We start from the raw sequence: 20024 nt of genomic DNA, 5'->3' as shown, positions 1-20024 counted from the left end.
ATATTTAAATCTTATGTATGCATTATTTTGTTAACTAAAATTTATATGTATTTTAATAAAATACTTGAATTGAATTAACGTTGAGTAAAAATTCCTCCGCCAATATTTAAATATTTGTAGGGACATGCACGTGTGCGGCCTTTGACAGAGTGAAAGAATATTTTTTGACGCGGTACCAAACCTCCAGTTTCCAAATAAATATCAAAGCACATTCTAAGTCGTTGTAATTGGGTTGACAGTGTAGGTGGATGATGATCCCACATGACATTTATTTCACGTTCAATGTCACGAATAACATCTGCTGACCAATTTGATTTCGTGGAATTCATTTTTACACTTATTATTGCTGGTGATTTTGGATAATCTGGCTTTACTGCAATATGCGCGATAAGTTGATCTGAAATATTTATTTAAAAATTAAAAAATTAATATTTAAAAATTAATAGTAATACTTACGATCATCATGACGTAATACAGCTTCATAATAACTATCTGAAGGTGATACTAAATTATTTTTAATAATATTTTGAGTATCTGGATAAGTAGAATAATTTTTCCAAGACATTGAGGTAAATTTATTGAGACAAGTTGAAATTTTTTGAGGATTAATTGAGTCACTAAAGTCACCGGAAAGTGCGATGTTACCTGATTCGAGTAAACGAATTTCACTAGACAAATCCAATCGAGATTTTACACGACGTTTTATTTCTTTGAATATACTTTCAATGCTATTTTGTGAAGCTGTTTTTTGACGAGTCATATGCTCGTCAGATAAGTTAATAATATCACCAGTAATAAAATGAAGACCAGCCATTCTCTGAGCCCACTTGTAAGGAATACCTAGACCCAATGAAGAAAATCCCGCCAAATGATATCGCTTAAATTGATAATTATTTGCTGGATTAGGACTTTCTAAACCGGTATCTTGAGGATACAACTCACGAAGAATACACTCGGAATTTAACATACTATTATCACTAGCCAAAATAACGTTCTCATTATCAGTATTATCCAGAGTTGATTCAACAGTAATTACTTTTAAAAAAGTCAAGTAAAAAAAATGTAATATTATTTTAGTATCAGAATTAATAGTTATTATTATTTTAACATCAAGTGGATGTTTGTGAAGAATTTTCAATTTTTTTTCTTCCTCTCTAGCTTCACGTGAAATACGATGATGCCGTTTTTTGTGAACTGGAATATCATCAGGTGGTGTCTCTGATTGTCCTTCAACATCCGAGTCTGACTCTTGAGTACCCTCGTTATTATTTATCCTCTTGGCGTCCTCATCGTCACCTTCAACACTGACAATCAAACTCGAGTCATATGCGTCACGATATGCTGTTGCTTTTACGTAAAGTACGTACAAAGGAGACGGTAATAATCTGGCTCGCTGAAGTTCTTGGTGAATTTTATCCAGCGGAAGACCCAAACTGTCTTGCAGAGGTTTACTTGCTTCAAGTATTGACCGTAATTGTGGTCCTAAATTGTCCAGTCGCTGCTGTTTAGTTTCGATACTTTCAGCAACTGTTTTTTTGTTATCAGTCAATTCATCACACAGCGAGGACAATTGTTTTCTTTGAGTCAATTCCCAATCTAATCGAGCTAACCGAAGTTTGTGATCATCATTTTTTGTTATTTCCGGCTGGCTCAGGCTTTCCGGTGCTTCTTTATAAAATTCTTCCTCAGGAACAAGTTCTATTAACTCGTCCTTAGATCTAAACAAATATTTAAATTCAATTTTATATTTATTATAATTTAGGGGGCGTCTATTAATTACGTGAGGTGTTCTAGGGGGGGGGGGGGGATCTTAACAAATATCACGTAATTTTTTCTCTAGCAGAAAACAGTGTAAAATTGCGTGAAAAAGTATTTCTATAATAAAATATGGCCAAATTTGACACAATAGTGTTTGTCGTATTCGTCTGAACCCTGCAGAGCAGCAAAGTAGCGCTCGATTGTTTAATTTGATTATTTGATCGATAGAATTCACTAATTTTTTAGGTATAGATTTTTTTAGAAATCTATCGGTGGTAGCCGGTCTCATGTCGTAATTTTAATACAATTTTGTCATAATATGTTTAATTATCTTCAATTTAAACTATTGTTCGTCGACTTTTAATACTTTTTTCAATTTATTTCGTAGTTGAGAAAATTAAAAAAAAAATCAATAATAAATTAAATTTTAGCTTTTATCATCAAATGACTTTTATATGTAAAAAATCCTATTTTTTAGGTAGATATGTCTTTAAATATCTATTTGCTGTAGTCAGTCTCATATCGTTATTTGCAAAAATATAATAAAAAATAAATTTTAGGACATTACGGCCTTTTAATAACGTGTTTTTTTCAATATTCAAACAAGAAATCTATCTATCCATCTCACAAATCAGCTCAACTGTCAACATCTGCTTTATGCTGATGATTTAGTCATTTATACTTCCTGTCATGTTTCTCAAGTTAATGAGTATGTTGCTATCCTAAATAATGAAGTAAAAAAGATTGAAACGTGGTGTAAATTGAATTGTTTAAAGTTAAATGCTACGAAAACAAAAGCTTCCATATTTGGTAGTAGAGTGAAAATAAATTGTAATGAATGTAAATATGCGAATAATATTGTTGTCAATGATTGTGTCATTCAATACGAAAGGGTTATAAAATATTTAGGTGTGATGATCGACGATACTCTGTCATGGGAAAATCAAGTAGTTAGTATATGCTGTCGTACAATGAGGGTCCTTGCTCAGTTAAAAATTAATAATGAAATCTTTAATGAACAGCTGAGAATAAAACTTGTAACTACTTTGATCTTTCCGATATTTGATTACTGTTGTGCTGCCTACACAAATATTTCGAAAAAACTACAAATCAAAATGCAGCGTAAAATGAACTCTTGTGTTAGATATATTTTTAAAGTATCTAGGCTGGAGCATGTCACGCCATATTATGCAAGATTAGGGTGGTTAAAACTTGATATCAGGAGAGATTATTTTATAGCTTGTCTTTTTTATAAAGAAATTGTGCTAAATTATCAGCAATTATTTAGGTATAAACTAGAGTTTTTGCCAGTTGCATTGCGGAGAGGAGATGTAAGAAATGATATTCTTAGATTACCTAGATCAAATTGTTGTATGTATGAGCGTTCATTTCTTATTCATGGCATACGTGTCTGGAATTCTTTGCCAGCAAATATTACTACGATAACCAATTTTGAAGAATTTCGCAATGCGTGCTTTAATTACTATACTGAGATTAGAAATTAACAAAATAATAAAACTGATAATATTGTATTGATTATTGCAGCATTTAGCTCTATACATAATTAACTCTGAATTTAATTAATTATTTATCATTGGCTATTAACTATTAACTATTGTCTGAAAAATATATAATACGTTTGCTATTATATTTTTCCCCACTTTAAGCACTGTATTTAATGTACACTAAATGTTAAAATTATGTAAAATTGATGGTCTTGAGGGAGTCTTGACTCCAAGATCAAATAAAACTTATTTATCTATCTATCTATCTATCTATCTATCCATGTCGGGTGTAGCCGAATGGCACTTTTTGTCTCAATAATCCAACACGTTTACAGCCAAAACATAAATTTTGAATAATCTCGCGTGAGATTAGGGGAGGGTGGAGGGAGTTGAGGAAAATCTTACGAAATCTTATCAAGGGGGGAGGGGGGGGGGTTAAAAATTCTCAAAAATGCCTCACGTAATTTATGGACGCCCCCTTATTACAAAAACTTACTTGAATTGTAAACACTTGACAACTTCCTTTTTCAAATGCATAACTTCGTATAATAAATTTTGTAATTGTAAATGACGGCTGTCGACTTCACTTTTAGCATCACCCAAAGAATCTCGTGCAAATTTTGTCCTGAATTTTTCCATACGGTTCAATTTTTTCAACTCAATAAATGAAAGCGATGTTTGAATTTGCAATTCCCGTATCTCATCTTTTGTCTAAAATATAAATGATACTGAAGTTAGAAGACATGTAAAAATTTTTTATTTTTTTTTATTAATTAAATTACATCTAAAAAGATATTTATAAAAAATTGCACTTATAGTTTTTCAAGTTTTTTACATGTGATAATTTTTTTTTTTAATTGTTTAATTGAAATTTTTTCAATAAAAAATTTCTAAAAATTTTGAAATGTCGGCTAACTTCATTTTCATAAATATAAATATATTATTGTTGTTGTTGTTGTTGTCGATTAATTTTGTAGTATTGAAATATAAAATAATTATTATTTTGATAAATCAAATACTTACAGAAAACTCGTCAGTGGTTTTGAGTTTAGCTATTTTACTCATAGCGTCTCTTATAGATTGACAAGTGGAAAAAAAATTTATGGAATCTTGTTCAGGAGAGCGTGATGTTGCTTCTTTTTCTTCGTATGCAATTATTGCCTGTTGATGATGAAAATTTTACAATAAAAAGGATTTAAAATTACAATAAATTGAAAAAAAAAAAAAAAAAAATAATAATAATAATAAATATTAGTAAAACCTAACCTTATACATATCGTTTTCTTTAATCGCGCTAGCATTACTATTAGTGCTACTACTATTACTCATTGATTTTCGTCGTTTTTTAACGACAATTGCTTCATTTTCTTTAGCCATATTATACTATTATTATTTTAGTTGTAAAATGAATTGGTTTAATTCTTTAATTCTTTAAAAATACAACCGGAACGTAACACACACACACACACATTTATTGTTATAAATAATCCAACATAAAGCGGAGGCGCTGACTGTTACCGATCGTCGGAAAAAAAGAAACTCTCCACCTCAATACTTGATGCGTGCTAACGCGCTAACAGTTTAAATTGCTAGCACAAATAAAACCAAGTTCACGTAAATCTGCGGTCAACAGTGAGACAACAATTGTATTTATGTGTAATTGTTTAAGTGAAAATAACATCAGCTTTCCGCAAACTTTACTTTATCCGGCGGTAGATTTACGCTAACTATATACGCAAGTTAAAGTCAAGTTACACGGAAATAAAATTGAAGGAGTTTTTACTAATTTACTATTGTAATTTTTACTAAATAAAAGAGTAACGGTGGACTATACTTCTTATTTAGTAATTTTTACGATCTACTATTGTAAATTTTATCCAACAAATAAGACAAGCAAGAGTCTTAAAAAGTCGAATACTATAGAGCAAATTATACAATATGTGTTTGTGAACTTTACCATTCAACTATTGTAAAAATTCACAGTTGGTTTTTTTAAAAGAAATATTAGGGAGGGAGAGAGATAGAAGGTTGGACTAATTGGTACCTGTACAGTAATCGAAAAAAGAAACCGACATTTTCGTGCTATCTGGGAATCGAACCCAGAACTCTGTGTTGGCAGCCAGAGACTCTCCCTCTACGCTACTTGAGGTAAACTAAGACACATATCCTTTAACATTTACATAAACTCGGAGTCTAGCGCTGTGCACGGCCATCACTCACACTAATTGAGAAACATTCCAATTCAACTATTGTAAAATTTGCTATAGTTCTATTGGAAAGATACAGAGGCAGCACTGGAAATTTTCATCTCTTACTTTTTACAATAGTAATATCGTATTTTTTCATGAATAAATAGTATTTTTTCTTCTAAAATATTTGAAAATTAATAGTAATCAAAGTATAGTCCAGCTTTACAATAGTTGTATCGTAAATTTTCCCAGAAATTTTTTCCCGTGTATGGAAAAATATTAAAATGCAAAAGTTTATTACGTATAATAAGTGTTTTTTCATGCCGTCTAGGTCAAATAACTAGTAGATGTTGTTCAAGTCAAGAGATGGATACTTCCATCTTCTCTTATTGGTTGAGAGATATCCTCTCTGTACATAAGTTCGATGGAAATCCATCAAACTTGAATACTAGTAAAGCTGTAAGCTTGTAGTATCCACTCGAGTACTAAAGATATTAATTAATTGAAAGAAATGAAAGAAATTATTTTGAATGAGAGTAAAGACAGACTTTCGAAAAAATAAATGGGGTTGGTTGCCACCAAGCCAGGAATCGAACCTGGATCTCCCTGATAACATGTCAGGAGCTCTACCTAGGAGAAAAGTGGATGGTGGAAGGGACCCGGTAGCTTAACTGGTAGAGCTCCTGACATTTTATCATTGTCAAATAAAATTGTTAAACAATTATTTTAAGTACAATCTATATTATTAAGTTTGAAAAAGCTTTATTTAAATTTCTTATATATTTTACACTATAGAATAGTATATTACACACCTAGGGAAGTAAAGTAAGAAATGTCTCAGATCACATGTAATTGTTGGCCGAGGCGAAGCCGAGGTCAACAAACATGTGATCTGAGACATTTCTTACTTTACTTCCCTAGGTGTGTAATATACTATTTCTCCCCTCCGGGCGGAAAGCGTCAATTTTCCGCCCGCTGCGCTAAATGAAAATGCCGCTTTCCGCCTCCGTCGAGGAGAAAAATAGTATTGTCACCACGGGCAGAAAATAAGAAAGCCTCAGATCACATATTTGTCGATTCATGTAACCGAGAGAGCCATATTAAAGCAAATTTTAAGGGAGTTGGGAAAGAACGGATAGGGGAAAGGGGGGGACCTACTCAGTGGGAATTTTTTCGTAATTGAAAAAATAATCAGACAGCCCAGACTGGGAATTGAACCCAGATCTCTCGGTCACATACTTTCGACAATTACATGTAATCTGAGACATTTCTTATTTTCCTGCCCTAGGTAAGAAAAATACTATTTCATGTGCGCATGCGTTGTATTTTAGACTGTAGGTACACTGCTCTTAAATATTATTATTATTATTATTATGTATGTTATAACCTTGTGTTTGTTTATACTGTTTTATTCATTCAGATATTTTTATAGTAACTAGTGGTAAATATTTATTGTTAATTAATAAATTTTAAATTGAGTTTGCCAAAGAAGTTTCGCACTTCTAACATGTCTACTCCGTACATACGCTCTTTTTTTTTATTATTATTGAGATTATTTTAATTCCTTACCCTCTTTATTATTATATTATTATTGTATAATTAGTTCTTTTAATCCTTATATCTCAAATTCAAGCAATAGTTATTCGCTAGAGCTAATGAATAAATAAATAACACTGATAGAAGGATTTGTTTACATGTGATGAGCTTTATTAATTAGTAATAAATGATTTTACAACACTATAGAATTTAATAAACAAATATTGAACGTTAATAAATATTTATTAAAAATTAATAAATTAAATATTTATTTCAAAATAAATTAAATCATCAATCGTTAATAAATCCTTTATCAGTGTATTTGATGGCTGATTTTCGATAAAAATCAATCACGTGCATATGTGATTAATAAGTTAAAAAGCTCGAGTTTAAAATTATCTTATTACTTTATACACAATAAGTTCTTTAAATTATTTTCTTCTAATGATTTGAGAGAGTTTTAACAAGGAATTAACTCGAAGTAACAATCTATCATCGAAAAAAAGCTAGTTTTTTAAAATACTTTGAGGTAGCGATTATTTCATAACGAATAATTAATAAAAATTTATCACTTACCGTTTTCTACCATGAAACCCATCGGAAAGTGTCAGTCTTTTTTCTTAAATCTACTTACAATCTAATTAAATCTAAAAGGAGAGAAATGAGTTAAATAAAAATTCAAAAGTTTATTCATTGGGGCGAAATTATTCGCTTTATTTAAAAAAAAAAATCATGTTTTTATTTTTTGTACATATTTATGCTTAAATAAAATCTCTTTCTAATCAATATCTACACTGTTTAATTTATTAATTTAAATTATTCAATTATAAAAATTGTTTGATTATCTCTGAATTATGGAGCTACTTTAATTTAACCATTTACTATGATCAGACGAGAAACTTAAAAATAGTCAGACATCATACTCGGTATTTAAGTAATACCCTGGCATTCTTTTCACTTAAGAAGTGCAAAGTTAGTTTAATCAGACAGAAAGTATCCAGCACGATGCAAAATGATTTTAGTTAGGCGTAAAAAATTTGGGCATGACCTGAGTACTATTTTGAAGAGACTAATACATATTTGCTTTAGTCAGACCGAGCATTTACAAGTAATTAATCTTTTTACATGTTTTTTATACAAATTTATCTTTATTATATTTATCAATTACTTAGTTTGATTACTTTTTGGTTGAATTTAAGGAAAGTAAATGTATCTCGGTCTGACCGAGAGTAAGAAAATTCTAATTCAAAGATAATTTTGTTCTCTTTTTACTATTTATTATTCAATTTTAAAAAATTTAATTTATTAATCAAATAATCGATTCATAAAGGCAAACGTTAGTAAGGCTAATTTTTATTTGAAAAATGATATTTCAAAGAACTAAAATCTAGTGACTCGACGATTATCGCGACGATTTTATATTTTTTTTTTAAATTAATAAAAAGATAAGATATAATTACCTTAATATCCGTGAACAGCAGCAGGAAAATCAATCAATCCTTCTTAAATCTGTCTATAATCTACTTATAACCTAATTACAAGCTAATTACAACTAAGGAAAGGAAGAGTCAAATAAAAAGTCAGAATTTATTTGTTTTGGGCGAAATAATTCGCTTTATTGATGAAAAAAAAAAAAAAAAATCACGCGACTGGGGACGCAACTGTGCGCATTCACTTACAATTAATATCGTTAACCATTAACGATATTAATTGCACCGGCCTTCATTTGGCTTCTTAAAGCCAAACTTTTAGGAAACCCAGGGAAACCCGGCCGACACAGCTTACATAATCAAACCACTTTTAAAAGTGGCTTATAAATAACATACATCATACATCATACATCATACATCATACATCATACATCACACACAATAGTAATCATACGCATGCAAACATACAATAACAATTAAATAATCTTGGGGGTAAAGAGTAAAAACATTAGGGAAACTGTGACAAAGAAAAAAATATAGAAAAATAATAATAATAATGGGGATGGGTTAGAAATATTTGAGCGCTCAAACATTAAATTAAAGAATATAATACAATTATTAGTTAGGGATTAATATAGGGACGCTAAAAAATTAAACATAAATAAATTAAAAGAATTGATATTATTAAGCGTAAAATATATATAAGGGTGCTGAAAAAATAAAAATTATCAATATTATTGGGGTTAAAATATTTATAAAAGGTGCTGAAAAATAAAAAATTATTATTATTGGGGGTAAAATATATATAGGGGTGCTGAAAAAAAAAATTATTAATATTATTGGGGGTAAATATATACAGGGGTACTAAAAAATTAAAATTATTAATATTATTGGGAGTAAAATATATATATATATATATAGGGGTGCTGAAAAAGTAAAAATTATTTATATTATGGGGGGTAAAATATTTATGGGGGTGCTGAAAAATCAAAAATTATTATTATTGGGGGTAAAATATATATAGGGGTGCTGAAAAAAAAATTATGAATATTATTGGGGGTAAATATATATAGGGGTACTAAAAAATTAAAATTATTAATATTATTGGGAGTAAAATATATATATATATATATAGGGGTGCTGAAAAAGTAAAAATTATTTATATTATGGGGGGTAAAATATTTATGGGGGTGCTGAAAAATCAAAAATTATTATTATTGGGGGTAAAATATATATAGGGGTGCTGAAAAAAAAATTATGAATATTATTGGGGGTAAATATATATAGGGGTACTAAAAAATTAAAATTATTAATATTATTGGGAGTAAAATATATATATATATATATATATATATATATATATATATATATATATATATATATTTATTTATAGATATCTATAGATATATATATATATATATAGGGGTGCTGAAAAAGTAAAAGTTATTTATATTATGGGGGGTAAAATATTTATGGGGGTGCTGAAAAAATAAAAATTATCAATATTATTGGGGTTAAAATATTTATAAAGGGTGCTGAAAAATGAAAAATTATTATTATTGGGGGTAAAATATATATAGGGGTGCTGAAAAAAAAATTATTAATATTATTGGGGGCAAATATATATGGGGGTGCTAAAAAATTAATATTATTGGGAGTAAATTATATATAGGTGTGCTAAAAGTAAAAGATTATTAATATTATTGGGGGCAAATATATATAGGGGTACTAAAAAATTGATATTTTTAGGGATAAATATATATAGGGGTGCTAAATAATTGAATAAAAAACCAATAATATAAATAATAATAATTAAGGAGGGGAAAATTATTTTTGGGGCGCTAAAAATTAAATTTAAAACAATAATATTAATAATAATAATAATCAGGGAGGGGAAAATTAATTTGGGGCGCTGAAAAAGAGAATAAAAAATTCATAATGTTAATATTAATAATAAGGGAGGGAAGAATTATATTCGGGGCGCTGAAAAATTAAATGGTAAACCAATAATATTGATAATAATAATTAGGGAGGGATCAATAAATTTTAGGGTGTAAAAAAATAAAATAAAATAATAATAAATGAAATATAAATAAAAATAATACCAATAACGATACCCGTTTACTGTTGGTCTCCATTCCTAGTCCTGGTGCTCCTGGTCCCCGCTTCCATTTGGCTGGTCCACTGGTCCTTTTTCCCGTAGTCCTTGTCTTTCCTTTGTTGACTGGTCCTTGGTTGACTCCTTGAATCCTTGTCTGCATCCTAGGGTTCCTTGGCTTAATCGTGGCATCCTTAAATCCTTTGAATCCTTGATCCTTTATTGTTGGCTGCGTTGATTGGCTTCCTCTATCCTTGATTATTGGTCCATCCGTCTGAAGATACACCACACAATCAATGATTAGTTAAATGTTAAGATCACTTTAAACACTGATAACAATCACTATTAATTCTTGAGTAATCCTTACATTGAATCCTTGGTTGAATTATGTTGTCCTCCGCATCTTTGGTTGAATCCTTATGGGTACCTGTTGAAACACACTAAAACACTGATTAACAGCCCCCTTTTTATACCCCCTCGATTTCAAACTAATTAATTGTTTATTTAAACACTAATAACGAAAAGAATCGATCAATACGATAGTTGCTGATGTATCGAGCGTTGGGCCACCGATTGGTCGACTAATCAACCCCTTATCTCACCCCAGAGTCTATATTTAACCCCACCGTTTGAATGTTTGATGATATCGATGTGACAACAGATTTTCGAGCTTGCAAAATGACTGGCTGGCCATTTTGCTTGCTATCAAATCGGTTGATAAGCGAATCGCCGAATCGATTGTCACACCGAGAATCAACGAAAGATCCTCACGACAGGATAATATGTATCCGGGGTAAGAAGAAGCTGACGTCGAACCGCCTGGAAGGTTACGCTCTCTTATCAGACATTATCGATTAACAATTCCGAAACGAACTAATTAAAAAATTCGCGGTAGTTTTCAATGCCAAATAATGAGGTTGGTGATGGATGTCAAATTGATTCACAAATCGAATATAAAAAAACATTATAAAAAAGGCAACGAATCGAACGCAAGAAGTAGTTTTAAATACTTTTGCGAGTCGATTGTATGTGCCTGCACGCGTGACTCTAATTTTTTTGTTCATTTATTATAAAATGAATTAAATTATTAAAATAAAAAATACGGTAGCCGGTGAATGAAAGTGTAAGGGGTGATTTTGTCGTGAGATGGCTCTCACGACAAGGAGAGGGTGAGAAAAGAAAAAAGAAGCGACTCTAGTAGGCACGATATAGGTTTCTGGTAAAAATAAAAATGACTCTACTTTATTATTTTATTAATAAATTAATCAAAAAGAAGGGGGTGGTAAGGATGAGTGTGTGTGTGTGTGTGTGTGTGTGAAAGAATGTGTGAAAGATAGGGTAGAGACCGCGAGAGAATTTAAGTAGAAAAAACACGCGAACCGCGAACCGCGAAATCAGCTCGATGGTATACTACCTAATTTCATTGTAAGTAAAAAATCTAATCGCGGAGCAAAAAGGGCTAGTTAGCAACCAAATGACTCTATTTTTATTAATTATTAATTTTAAAAATGCCGTTCGATAAATTTTAAGACTTGGAAACCAAAAGAATTGATCAAAGAAAATGAAAAAGAGATTAAACCGTCACCCAAATTGCGCCCGGGCACTCAAAGGGTGAACATGTTTAATCCCTGATTAATTCGCAAGGATCAGGATTAATTTGGTTTCCCAGGAAGATCTTATATGCATGATGATGTTGCGCACCATCATCAAGCAACGAAACTTCACGCCTTGTAAAAATTTACCGAAGCGACTGACTCTACGCTAACTACCCGATAAATTATTCAATTAAAATAAACGTAAAAAAAAACCACCGAACTGATTACTAAACCGAATTTAATAAACGACGAGACGACGCGAGAATTTAATTAAAAAAAAAACGGACGGACGGGAAAGAGTAAGAAAACTCTTCCTAAAAGAGCGTGTGTAAGAGTACTCTTCTAGAAAGAGCCAGAAGTGTGTGTGTGTGCGTGTGTATGAGTGAGGGTTGAAGTTAATTTTTAAACAAATGACTCTATAACCTAAAAAGAAACCGATCGTGAATAAAAAATAAGAAAAGAAAAAGATAAGAGTGGGTAAGATGTAAGGTTAAATGTGTGTGTGTGTGTGTAAGTGTGAGTGTGTATGCACGTGAATTTAATTTAATTTTAATAAAAAAAAAACAACTGAATTTAATTTAAAAATTTTAAGAACAAAAAAAAACACGAATCAATTTGACAAACTAATGAGAATTTAATGAAAACACTGAGAACTACCGCGAATAAGACTCTACGTTAACACTTTATAATAAAAAAAAAAAAAATGACGCTACGTTATATACACAATCTAGGTTAACACTTTATAATAAAAAAAAATGACGCTACGTTATATACACAATACAGAAAACCGACGCTAGTACGCGAGAAACCCGAAAAAAAAATTAATCGAGGAGGTAATTTGGACGACCGGCAAAGTTGACAACACCATTGCTCGATGTGCACGCTTGGCCGGCCGACCGGGAACTGAGCTCCTCAGGGTAAGCTTTCCAGTACCCCCGCTCCGACCCCCACCCTAGTGTCCTCTACGTGACTTTTTTCAGGGTTGATAATTTTCATGTTTTTTATTATTTTTAGCGGTAATACGGACTAGTTCGCGACCGCGATTATTTTTTAGAGCAAGAGCAAGCCTCCGCGTATCCATTCATATAGTTTTTTAAAATTAAAAGTTGATTTTTTATAACTTTTTTGAAGATTTATAAATGTGAAAATGTGACGACTTTAGCGCTACCTGCAGTGTTTTTTACAAGTAACAAAGATGGCGTCGCCAGACATGTTGACACAAGTCCCATGGCGCATCACGCGGTTGGAACATTGTTCATATCTCTGCCAAAACTTGAAAAGTAACTCATCAATCGTGCCTCCAAGCTTTCAATTAGTGTTATTACTATTAATTACGAAAAAGTGATAGTTTTTTGGTGAAAATCAATTGTTAAAAAAATTATGTCGCCAGTGAAAAGTGAAATTAATTGTTGTGCTATTGAAAAACGACATCACCCAAAAAGAAGAATAACAAGAAGATAAAACTAGTGAATTTATTATTTAGAAATATTAAATTCATTGCCAGAGTTTGGATAAACATTAAATATTTATGTTTTAACTTAAATTATAAAAATTTGGTGAGTAAAAATATAATTGTACTTAATAAAAAATGAAAATTAAGTTAGCCGACATTGAAAAATTAAAAAGAATTTTTTTTTTGAAAAAATGACTACAAAAAAAAAGAAGAAAAAATTGTCATTTGTTAAAAACTTTAAAAACTCTAAGTGCAACTTTTTAAAAATATTTTTTCGTTCTAATTTAATTATTAAAAAAAATCAAAAAATTAAAAACGTCGGCTAACTTTAGAAACTTTAGCATCATAATAAAAAAGTAATTTAATAATATAAAAACAAAACAAGTATTTATTTTGGGCTATTTTTATTAAATCAATTAACAACATTATATCATTTTCTTGCTCCTAAATACACAATAATATTTAAAAGTTATTTTTAAATTTCTCATTCTATTTTATTTATAATTTTTCAATTTTTTTACTTCAAGACCCGTCATCCTTAATTATTTGTTTTGTTAAATAAAATAAAAATCAAAGTAAAAAAAACAAAATGATTGTATATTTGGTTTGTCCGGAGTCATCGTTTTCGTAAATTTATTCATTAAAAATTATTTATTCTCCATTAGTATTTTAATAATTAATCTGTCAGTCGGTTATTTATTTAAAACTCACGATAGACAATGACCAGTTATAAAATAATAAATCTTAGAAAAAAAAATGATAATTATTCACATACACTCATTCGATTCATTCACTGCGATTTTTATTGTTTTATTTTATTATAATTAATTAATTAATAATTACTTAAGTTTTTAATCAAACGCTATCTCTCTTTCTCTCATTGTCAGATAATATATTTAATAAATAAATAATGACTTGCGGTTTAGTATAATATATAATATAATAAGACTACGTGCAAACCCTGATTAAGAAATCTCATTTGGAATGATTCGAAAAGACGCGGGTTTAATCATTTCAAATCATCTCAAATTGTCAGGATGATTTGACTTTTAAGCATAAATTTTACAACGAATCATTTTATATCATATCAAATAATAAAAAAATGTAATATTATTTTATGATTTAAAATGATTTGAAATGATTTCAACTTCCAAATCATTTTGAATAATATTGAATGATAAAATAATATTGAAAATTCTGGTTCATCAGATGATTTAATATTATTCGAAATGATTTCAACTTCCAAATCATTTTGAATAATATTGAATGATAAAATAATATAGAAATTTCTGGTTCTTCAGATGATATAAAATTATTTAGCATAATTTAAACGTTCGAATCATTTTGAATAATATTGAATGATAAAATAATATTATAATTTCTGGTTTTCCAGATGATTTAATATTATTTGAAATGATTCCAACTTCCAAATCATCTTAAATAATACTGAATAACATTGAAAGCTCGTTTGGGTAATTTTAAATTTTATAAATTTCTTTTAATATTTTCGATCCCAGAGTGATCATAATCATTTAATTGTTATTAGTTTGATAAATAGAATGGTAATGAAGGTGTCGTTATAGGGATACAAAAGATTGAATTGTCATTGTTACATAGGTATAATCTTATTTTTTATTGAACCTCAAAACTATTGGGTTGTAGACATACATAGTCAGTCATAGAAATCAAAGATAAATTTTCTACTCTAATAAATACCATTTTTGATACTATTTTTTATATCTATAATTGTAAATTTATTTTCCCACTCTTTTATAACAAATATATGTTCAAAAATATCAAATTTTTCTACTGCAGCTACTGTTACCTTTACTTTTTAAATATTAAATAAGGACTTGACAATTTTAATATTATTTTTGATTTAATATAATTAAAATAATTTAATTTGATAAATTATTTCTAATAATAATGTCGAAAAAATAATTTAAAATTAATAGAAATTAAATTTCAAGTTATTTTGAATTAATTTAAATCATAATTTTACAATTTTTAAGTATTTAAAATGAGCAATTTTTAAGTATTCAAAATGAGCAATTCTAAATCATTTCGAGTTATTTTAAGTCATAAAGTTATGGTTCAAAATTATGGACAGCTAAGAATTTTGAATCATTTTAAATAATTTCAAATAATATAATTATGATTTAAAATCATATACTACTAAAAACTTTGAATAATTTTGAATAATACAATTATGATTCAAAATGATTCAGAACTAAGAATTTTGAATCATTTTGAATAATTGTGAATCATAATTTTGTGATATTATACAATATGAAATTATTAAAATTTTTCGAATCATTCCAAATCATATTTCTTAATCAGGGAAGGCTGCGGGCTTATCAAATAAACATTTCACTCTCATTCATGCCAATTGTTCAATAGATACACGAGCCTTTGCATTCAAATAAATAATCCAATTAATATTAATATAACCAAGCGTTTGCTACTCCCTCTTTCTTCATTAAAATTGACCAATTAATCAATTTAAATAATCAATTATGCACACGCTAATTTAATTTTTTTTTTCTTTTAAATTCGAGCTTAAAAATCAATTGATTTTCGATTAATTAAGACTACTTTTTGAAATATTTTTTATTGCAATTGATTGAATCGCTACCAGACTTATTTAATCCCTATTTTTTTTTTCCTTAATCATGTTTTTTTTTTTCCATAGTTTCATTTATTTATTTATAGTTTTTCGTTAGTAACATTAGTTGTACAATATAGAATAGAGGAAGAGATTTGAAAGGGGTACACATAATAACATCAGGACAAAATAATTAAATTTCCGTACTAACTATCTTTAGTAACTAATTTTGATAATGATAGTCCTAATAATTTTAAAATTTCGGTTCCGTGACTAGATTTATTTTTATTAAAATTATTTTTATATACATAGATACAGAATTAATAAAAAATAAATTTATAAAATAACAAAATCAGTATAAAAAATTTTTTTAATTACAATTGATATGAAATTACATTAAAATATATATAAAATAAAAAGCGTGTAAATATTTAAAAATTTTATCACAAAACCGAAATTTATATTATAAATAAAGCTGACAAAACTCTAAAATTTCACAACAATCAATCAAACAAACCAATACAACAACAATTACAATAATAAAACAGCATTTAGAGAAAAATTGATTAAAGGGAATAATAATAATAATAATAATAATAATAATTAATAATTAAAAATATTAAAAATCGGTAAATCGTTTTCTGTCCGTAGTTTAACAATTCGCGTGTAGTCGCGTCTAATAGAATAAAGGCTATCGTTTAATTAAAATTCGGTCCCAGCTCTCTCGTAGCATCTCTTTAAATAATGCGTATAATTAATTAAATATTGTTGAACACAGGGTTCAAGACCCATTTTATTTCTTTCTTTTTATATCATTTGATGTACTCTCTTGATTTCCCGATTGGATTTATTTATTTTAATAATTAGTAATAATTTAAGGGATCATTATTACGTGAGGGTGATCGTTGTCAGTAGACCGATCTCACTGGCGTCCACTGCGGTGTCTTTTGTATTTTATCAATTGCGCCTTCCAGCTGAGCAATCGTCTCATCAATATCGTCATTGATGATCGTCAGATCGAAGAAATGTCCGTACGCCTGCTTCAGCATGTCCGACTCCTTTCCAAGTCTTTCCAGACTTCCGTCGTACTGTAGTCAAAAATTTTATTCAAGTTAATTGAATGATTTATTTGAGAAAGCCCATAAGTCAAAAATAGTAAATTTTTCAGGAGAAGCAAAAAACATTTTTCTCGGGTAAGTTTGCATTAACATCATGAACCAATGATGAATAATAATAATGTTAGTTCGAGCATAAAAAAAATTTAATTGTTAATTACTATTATTTATAATAATGATTTCAAGTTGATTGACTTATTATGGGGTTTCTCACCAAAACGAATATAATAATAATAGTAATAAAATCATTAATATTATTAATTTTTCTCCCTCAATCATTTATTATATTTATAAAATTAAGCACAAAATATGTAGTGGAACTACTATTAACGAAAATTATAATAAATCATCCATTTTTAAATTCAAATTAGTGAACTGAGAGTCAACAATAAAACAACATTTTAATTTATCACAATCTAACTTTATAAAACTAACAATTGCAAAAATTAATTAAATCAAAGTATTTAACAGTAAATATAATATATTTTCATTTAGTTATCATTAATTAAATTAATTTTAGAATTTAAATCAGTTAAATCAGTGTCAACAACCAAACAAAATATTTTTAATTTTAATCCATCAAGCGAAAATTGTAAAACTCATTAAAATTCAAATATTTAACAGTAAATTTACTTTCTAATGATCTAATAATCAATTATTTTAAAATTAAAGTCAGTGAAATCACATCAAACAATAAAACAATAATTTAATTCAATTTTTTTAAACCCATACTAAGAAAATTATGAAAATTTAAGTATTTTGCATTGAACTGAATTTTTCTTCAGAAATTTATTTTTTGAATTTTGAAATTGAATGTTTATTCGAAAAATCCCTTCGGAGTCACTGACTTATGGGGTTTCTCAATTAAACAAGATTTATATTAACCAATTTGTTTAAAAATAGAATAAAATAAAGATATAATTCAAAATTGTTGGTTATAATTCAAAATTATTAAATATGTGGCGCCACCTATTGATCGTTATGAGTACTCTAAACAACAACATTGGCGCTGTCGCTTAGCTCGCGCTTAGCTCGCGCCTGCGCCTTACTCACGTCTGCGCCTAGAAACATCTCGTAAAAGAAAAGTCTAGATCAAAATTCTTAATTTGGCTAAATATTAATTAAAAATCGATTAATTAATAATCAAAAGAGTTAAAATAAAGTAAAAATTCATTTTTGTATCAAAATCATTCATTTTGTTAATCTGGAAAGTGAATTTATCTAAAAAGAGTTCTCTCGAACTCAATCGAGAGAATTTCAGCTGAAAATTCGAGAATCCCGCCAGTCAAGTATATAAGCCAGTCCATCCGGCGCTGCGAGTCAGTCTTCATTTCAAACGCTTACTATTCACATCGTGATATCAAGCTAAGATAAAAGTCTTTCACTGCAACGAACTTGTCTACAAGTAAAATCTTGTTATTCTGAGTGTGAGAAAATCATCTAAGTCAGCGTGTTTATAACCTAATCGAAAAAGCATCTTCTTTGGCGACTTCTAGACAAGAAAATCATCGTGTTCAAGGCTCGGTACTTCTTTTCACCCTGTTAGGTGACCTACAAGCTTCCTTGTGGTACCCCTCAGAGAAAATCATCGTACCCAAGGCCCGGCTGGTCATCACCTTGTAAGGTGCACCTGCAGGCTCCCTTGAACACCTTCTAGAAGTCTATTCCTAATCAACAGATCCAGCACCTCTTCTCCTTTGAGTTTACGGTGTCTAACCACTATTTTAACCATTTGAGTGACTTTCATTGATTTCATAAAACGAAACTGTGATCTAAAAGACTGTGTGTTCTCTAACTTAAACTTATTGTTAATTTTGTAATAATTGTCAATAAAATTAACCTATAAAACTGACTCTCCAGCTATTGTTCTTTAACACAATTGGTTCTCGGTTTTGAACACGCATTTAATATTTTTTGGTGCTGGTATAAGTGAGGGGAAATTCAAAGAACCGAAGAATGCAATAAACCCGATTTAAAAAAAAAATATTACTCATTTATGTTTCTCAAATAAACGATTCATTTAAAGTTAAAAAAATATTTTATACTTACGTCATTAAGATTTTGTACGATGGGTGCAGCGATAAAAACAACATAAGGAGCAAACTCAGCGGTACGAAGTATTTTTAATGCTTGAGGTTCAACGTCTAGAATAGCCATTTTTCCTTCTTCGTGGATTTTTCTTATCGTATCTAACTTGGTACCGTACATTGCGTCCTCGTGTGTACCTATATTTAATCAATAATTTATAATTATTCATTCAAGTGAAAAATTTCATCTTAATAATAATAATAAAAAATAAAATTACCATATTCTAAGTATTCATTAGCGCTAATATCCGTCATCATTTCATCATGTGTGACAAAATAGTAATTGCGTCCACTCTCTTCGTCGTTTCGTGGAGGCCTCGTTGTATCTGTAGTTTAATTTAATTCACAAATTTATTAGATAAATTTATTAATTAAATAAATGATAATTAATAAATTTGTATTTTTGTTTCGGAATTTAAATAAATAATTTATCAATTATTGAAATTTAAAAAATGTCCTACGCTATAAATTTATTGATGATATAAAATCCATCAGATAGGAAATCTCTAGAATAAATAAAAGATTCGATCTTTATATCGATATAACTATGTTCTATTTATATTATTATTTTCAGTCATAATTGGAACAAAAAATGAGACTGAGTTCGATCTATAGTTGACTAGTTTTAAAAACGCATGAATTAATTTTAAAGG

General features: G+C 28.9%; 2 protein-coding genes and 1 long non-coding RNA gene across 3 annotated transcripts; all 3 read right to left on the bottom strand.

Annotated features, from left to right (window-relative positions):
* Positions 1–40: 40 nt before the first annotated feature.
* LOC123272143 (THO complex subunit 5 homolog) lies at positions 41–4719 on the bottom strand. The gene is made up of 5 exons (XM_044738814.1): positions 4530–4719; positions 4287–4424; positions 3760–3974; positions 457–1718; positions 41–397 (listed from the first exon to the last, which is right to left on the bottom strand). The coding sequence occupies exons 1-5, from the start codon at positions 4638–4640 to the stop codon at positions 75–77; spliced, it is 2049 nt and encodes a 682-aa protein (XP_044594749.1). The 5' UTR covers positions 4641–4719; the 3' UTR covers positions 41–74.
* A 5816-nt stretch (positions 4720–10535) lies between these two features.
* On the bottom strand, positions 10536–12680 carry LOC123271312. The gene is made up of 2 exons (XR_006510831.1): positions 10884–12680; positions 10536–10790 (listed from the first exon to the last, which is right to left on the bottom strand). It is a non-coding gene; the product is annotated as an uncharacterized LOC123271312 (long non-coding RNA).
* A 4293-nt stretch (positions 12681–16973) lies between these two features.
* Positions 16974–19697, bottom strand: LOC123271645 (peripheral plasma membrane protein CASK-like). Its single transcript, XM_044738033.1, has 3 exons — positions 19590–19697; positions 19334–19509; positions 16974–17257 (listed from the first exon to the last, which is right to left on the bottom strand). Exons 1-3 carry the CDS (start codon positions 19627–19629, stop codon positions 17078–17080), a joined length of 396 nt encoding a protein of 131 aa, XP_044593968.1. The 5' UTR covers positions 19630–19697; the 3' UTR covers positions 16974–17077.
* Between the last annotated feature and the right edge of the window lie 327 nt (positions 19698–20024).

Source organism: Cotesia glomerata, linkage group LG9 (assembly GCF_020080835.1).
Source record: "Cotesia glomerata isolate CgM1 linkage group LG9, MPM_Cglom_v2.3, whole genome shotgun sequence".
Classification (NCBI taxonomy): domain Eukaryota; kingdom Metazoa; phylum Arthropoda; class Insecta; order Hymenoptera; family Braconidae; genus Cotesia; species Cotesia glomerata.
The sequence above is the reverse complement of the archived record's forward strand: the minus strand, read 5'-3'. Positions and strand labels throughout refer to the sequence as shown.

Coding starts and splice junctions, on each gene's coding strand:
- LOC123272143 (XM_044738814.1), bottom strand. CDS start 4,640: ATGGCTAAAGAAAATGAAGCAATTGTCGTTAAAAAACGACGAAAATCA. Junction 1,719..3,759: donor GTCAAGTGTTTACAATTCAA/GTAAGTTTTTGT, acceptor ATATTTGTTTAG/ATCTAAGGACGAGTTAATAG. Junction 398..456: donor TGTATTACGTCATGATGATC/GTAAGTATTACT, acceptor TAAATATTTCAG/ATCAACTTATCGCGCATATT.
- LOC123271645 (XM_044738033.1), bottom strand. CDS start 19,629: ATGATGACGGATATTAGCGCTAATGAATACTTAGAATATG. Junction 19,510..19,589: donor TAATGAATACTTAGAATATG/GTAATTTTATTT, acceptor GATTAAATATAG/GTACACACGAGGACGCAATG. Junction 17,258..19,333: donor TCGTACAAAATCTTAATGAC/GTAAGTATAAAA, acceptor TTTTGACTACAG/TACGACGGAAGTCTGGAAAG.